At 27.8% G+C, this 5,555-nt stretch overlaps 1 protein-coding gene across 1 annotated transcript in view; it reads right to left on the bottom strand.

Annotated features, from left to right (window-relative positions):
- Positions 1 to 2,172, bottom strand: part of LOC117174045 (fatty acid synthase-like) — a 23,223-nt gene extending 21,051 nt beyond the window's left edge. Inside the window, exons 1-2 of the mRNA XM_033362694.1 lie at positions 1,728 to 2,172; positions 705 to 955 (exon numbers count right to left, since the gene is read on the bottom strand). Of these exons, the coding sequence (XP_033218585.1) occupies positions 705 to 955; positions 1,728 to 1,875 (399 nt within the window). The 5' untranslated portion in view covers positions 1,876 to 2,172. The remainder of the gene's footprint in view (positions 1 to 704; positions 956 to 1,727) is intronic.
- Between the last annotated feature and the right edge of the window lie 3,383 nt (positions 2,173 to 5,555).

The following is a 5,555-nucleotide window of genomic DNA, read 5'->3' as shown; positions in this document are numbered from 1 at the left end:
TATATATATCGTTCAAATTTTGTGATTGGATTATTGGTTTTATTTTCAGGAACTTTGCACATTAACTTAATTATTGGACGTTAAATAGGATTTTACATTTGATTTTAATCCCATACAACCTTTAAGTGCTAGAATCTCGAAATTTTCCATTCTACCTAGAACGGGTGCAGCAGACGAGAGCAAACTTCAAAGCGAAATATCTAAGGTTTAAATAGACTTAGATCCTTTTTTAGTTTAGCCCAGAGTGTCGCAAAAATAAATATTGAAAAAATAGAAATGAAAATTAATTTCGTATAATAAATATTTCGTAAAAAATGATAAAACTTTGTGGAATAAAAACTGCTAAAAAAAACTTCTGGGTCCCTGAGACCCATTCGAGCACTTGAGGGTTAAATTTCTTAAATTTAAGCCTTGTTTTATTTGTGGTTTTCATATTTTCATTTTAATGAGAATTTACAAACTTATTTTTTAAAAAATGATTTCTGTTACATGTGATGAATGATGAAAAATGAAATGATTATGATCTTAACAAAATAAAATTTCTATAAATCACATTCGATTTTGAATTAAAAAAAAATATTTGTTGCCTACAAATGTACAACTTAGGCTAACGTGATTGCTCAGTTTCAAATAATTTTTTTTTACTTGATAAAATTAATCAAACTAGTAATTATGTACTAAAAAATTTAAATAAAAAATTTTACCTCTACTTTTTCATAGAAAAGTGATTTTTCTGATTCTGAAAAACTGGAACCAGTGAAAACTGCCGATTTGGATCCTCTCAAAGTACGAGGATTCACACCAGCGTCGGCAACTGCTTCGTACGAAGTTTCGATTAACTTTCTCAACATAGGATCCAAACAATCCGCCAATTTTCCATGAACACCAAAAAATACGCGATCAAATTTGCTAATACCTTTAATTGTTCCAATTCGAGAGGGAATTTTTTCATGATCTGGATATTTACAAAAAATATAGATTTTTAATAATTTATTGTATTTATAAAATTAAATTTTTTCCTGAAAAAAGATCTCCTTCGTTCTGCTGGGAACCGAACCACAGAGCTTACGATTGCCGGTCTGCTGCTTTTCCCTCAAGCTACTAAAGAAATAGAAAGAAGAATCTTTTTTGAGAAATAAACGCATTATTTTGTCATGCGTTACTTATTCAAATGTTTTAAGTAATCTGTTTTAGCATCAGAGATTAAAATAAATTCTTAACGTCTTTTCAGACCAGATTCCCAGCGAAGCAAAGGAAAAAAATAATTTAAAAAAATCTTAATTTATAGCTCAATCTAGTCTGAAAAGACTTTAAGAAATTATGTTATTCTCTGATGATAATATAGATTCCTTAAAAAATCTGAATACAAATTTCTTTGGTTCGATTTCCAGTGGAGCGAAGGAGAAGATATTTTTTCAGAAAAAAATTTATTGTAAAAAATGTTTAGTTTATATTTTTATCTAGCCTAAAAAGACGTTAAGAATTTGTATTATTCTCTGGCAATAATACAGATTCCTTGAAAAATTTATTGAATTATTATTTTGAAGAGTAAAAATCAAGGGATAATCTAAAAACAATAAAATCCTCAAAGCTAGATAGAAACTAAAAATCTTTTCAGAATTTCCTAATGTGAATAGAAATAAAATTTTGATTCTATGCTCTATTTAAATGAATCACATGCACTAAATTTTTTGACCAAATAATAAAAGGATAACAAAAATTCTTACGAATATCCCATCGAGTTTGTGCGTCAGTAACGCAGTCCACTTTGCTCAAAAGATTTTTCTGAAATTCCTTGACATTTTCACTGTTCGGGAATTTTCCCGAAATTCCCGAAATCACTATTTCATCTCCAGTCATACTTGAAGGATCCATTTTGTCGTTTTTTAATTTAGATTATTTAATTAATCTTAAAATTTATTTTACCTGGCTTATTTACTTATTCTCGAAAATACTTTACTAATTTAATTTGCTTGATGAAAATTATTAACGTGATCGTTTTTAATAAATCATTATTAATTTATCGTTGAATTAGTTTTTAGTTTAGTCAAACACAATTGCTTCATGCGATCCGGAAAGATCGCACGAATTCTTCACTTTTTTCAATTTAATAAAACCAGGTTTAAGTGCATTCGGCGAGAACGATCGTCTCAATCAGAATGCCGTTTGGTATTTCCTTACATTGGCTTTTTCAGTTTGATCAAAGAAGTGGGATCACGAGCTTAGAAGCGAAATCCATTATGCAAACGATTGAATATCGTGCATAAGAGAAAAAAGGTTAATTCCGGAAATATTCAAGTAGTGAATCCACTTTATTAACCTGCATTGTTTCGTAGATTAAAGTTCAAAATTGTTATGCTATTCGCGTTTACCGTATCATAGAATATATCTGTGAATCACGTAATTTGCGCAGCTTTTCTGGTTTCAAATCATAATTTAGTGAACAAAATTGTATTTTTTTATAAACAAATTCTTTAGTTATTTGTATTTTTGTCTACTGAATTTGCATTAATATTATTGCGGCATATTCATTTTTATGATCAGGGTTAAGGAATGTTATAATGTATAAATCACCTAATAACTTATTGTATATTAATGTATAAAGATTTAGAAATTTTATTTAGAAGATTTTAAGTACATTTCTAATTTGTTTCAAACAATTTCTGAAAATTTGATATTGTTTGGGACGTTTCATTAGGTTTTAGTAAATTCAGAATTATGAAGTTATGTTATATCTTAATAAATATTTTTCCAGTTTGCTAAAATGAAAACTTTTATTGTTTTGGAACTTAAATTGAAGTAGTTTATAAGTAATAATGTGTAAACAGTTTTCGAAAGGCTGCAATACTATTTGGCTAATATAAATTACCTTAAATTGTTGTGCAGTACGCTAATACTAATAATATTTTCTCAAATTATGCCATTTTATATATCTAAATTTTTCCAAATTTTAAGGGCTTTTAAAAATATATGCAAGATATTAAACAATTTTAAAGAATTCAAGGGATTTTACAGATTTTCAAATATTTAAAAAACTTTATTCTCAATTTAAAAAGATTTTAATAAATACAGTGTATTTGGAAAAAATTTAAAGGGATTTCATAAGATTTCAAAATATTTAGCCAGATTCTAAAAAAGTTCAAAGGATTGAAAAATTCCTAAGAAATTAAAAATATTTATCTAAGATTTCAGAAGATTTACCAGATTTCAAAGATTTAGAGAATTTTGAAGGCATTTAAAAAAAATTGTGAAGGATTACAAGGGATTTTACAATATTTGAGGGATTACTAGGATTTCAAAAAATTAAAAGATATAAGGGATTTCTGAAAATTGTAAGGGTTAAAAAAAAGGTAGATTTTCGAGAGATTTCAGAGGATTTCAACAAAATTCAAGGGATTTTAATAGATTTTAGTGGAACTTAACGGATTTATAGGTTTTAAGGGCTTTCAAAACTTTCAGGGTAGTTTTCAGGATATCAATGGATTCGAGTGGGGGGGGGGGGGGGGGGGGGGGGGGGGGGTATTAGAGCTTATGCGATTTACGGAATTCCAGATATTTCATCATTATTTTACAAGATTCCAAAGAATTCCAAAGAATCTAACGTGATTTTAAGATTTCAATGTTTTTTAAAGAATTTTTTTTTGATTTCAGAAAATGTCAAAGGATTTAAAAAAATTACCCAGGGTCTTCAGGAAAGAACATCAAGGGATTTCAAAGTTTCATCCTTTCTTAAGGAATTAAGAAAAATTGTTAGGGGCTTTACTCGGTTTTGTGTGATTACTAGGGATTTTTATGTATTTCATCATATTTAAGGGATTCATGAGATTTAAAAAAAAAATCCATGATTTTAAGGGATTTATATTATTTTCAAGTGATTTGAAAGATTTAAAGGTATTCGTGGTGTATATTCGAAAAACTTTTAGGGATTGAAAAGATTTCAAAGTTTAGTCATTTTTTAAGGAATTTAGAAAGACATTACAGATTTTTAATTTTTTACATGGATTTTACTCAGTTTTGTGGGATTACGATGGATTTCACGAGATTTGAAGAGTTTTATACATTTCTCAGAATTTAAAAGAATTTGAAGCAATTTGAGGAATTTCAAAAATTCTACGAAATTTAAAAGAATTTCGTATAATTTCTACAAATTTTAAAGGATTTAAAATTTTTTCTAGGATATCCATGATATACAATAGATTTTAAAAAGTTTAAATGGACTTCCAGGGACTTGTGGGGTTTTCAAACCATTTCTACGGATTGCAGGGATTCCTAGAATTAAAAAAAATTATATTATTTCAAGACATTTCAACGAGCTTGAACTGATTTGAAAGATTTCAAGGAATTTTCACTGTATTTACAAAATTTTAACGGATTTATTAGAGTTTTGCAACATTTGAGGGGTTTATAGGATTTTAAAATAAATTCGAAGGCACCTTGAGATTATAAAGAATTTCTGTAGGTTTTAGGTTTTTTTTTAATTGGAGAGTTTTTCAGATATTTCAGAGGACTTCAACAGAAATTAAAGGGATTGAATAGATTTCGTTTGATTTTAACGGATTTAAAAGATTTCAATGGATTTCAAAGCTTTCAGGGTATTTCAAGGAATTCCAAAGATTTTATCATTTCTTAAGTAATTTTAAAAGATAGTATCAATTTTAGGATTTGTCACGGAATTTACTCGAGTTTTGTTGGATTACTAGGGATTTTATCAGATTTAAGGGATTTCATTCATTTCCAAGAATTTTATGGAATTTTGAAAAATTCAACGAGATTTAAAAAATTTAAAGAGTTTTTAAAGAATTTTTGAAAATTTCCAAGTATTTTGAAAAAGGATCCAGGATAGAAATAATCTGAAATATGTTTCAAGGGATTTCAAAGCTTTTAGGATATTTTAAAGAATTTCAAGTATTTCCTAATTTTTAAAGACATTACATATTTAAAAATGTTATTAGGGATCTTTTTCGAGTCTTGTGGGATTACTCGGGATTTTCCCAAATATAAGAGATTTCTAAGGATTTCTGTGGATTCAAGGGATTCACAGAATTAAAAATAAATAATATAATTTCCAGGGATTTCTACAAGTTTCAAGTGATTTCGAAAGATTTCGAGGGATTTTTACTTTATTAAAGAAATGTTAAGGGGTTTCTAAGAATTTTGCAATATTAGAGGGATTTCTAGGAATTTAAAATAATTGAAGAGTTTTTCAGACAGTCCAGAGGATTTTAACAGAGTTGAAGGAGTTTTAATGGATTTCAGTGGAATACAACGGATTTCAAAACTTCTAGGGTATTCAAAATTTCATACGGGATCTTTTTCGAGTTTTGAGGGATTACTCGGGATTTTACCAGATGTAAGGGATTTCTAAGGATTTAAGGAATTCATAGAATTTCAAAAATAAATTATATCATTTTAAGGGATTTTTAAGAATTTCAAGTGACTTCAAAGATTCCCAGGGATTTTTATAATAATATTGGATCGATTCTAGGATTTTTAAATAATAAAAGAGTTTTTCAGACAGTTCAGAGGATTTTAACCAAATTGAAGGTTTATAATGG

The sequence above is a fragment of the Belonocnema kinseyi genome, chromosome 6 (genome assembly GCF_010883055.1).
Source record: "Belonocnema kinseyi isolate 2016_QV_RU_SX_M_011 chromosome 6, B_treatae_v1, whole genome shotgun sequence".
NCBI lineage: Eukaryota > Metazoa > Arthropoda > Insecta > Hymenoptera > Cynipidae > Belonocnema > Belonocnema kinseyi.
The sequence above is the reverse complement of the archived record's forward strand: the minus strand, read 5'-3'. Positions and strand labels throughout refer to the sequence as shown.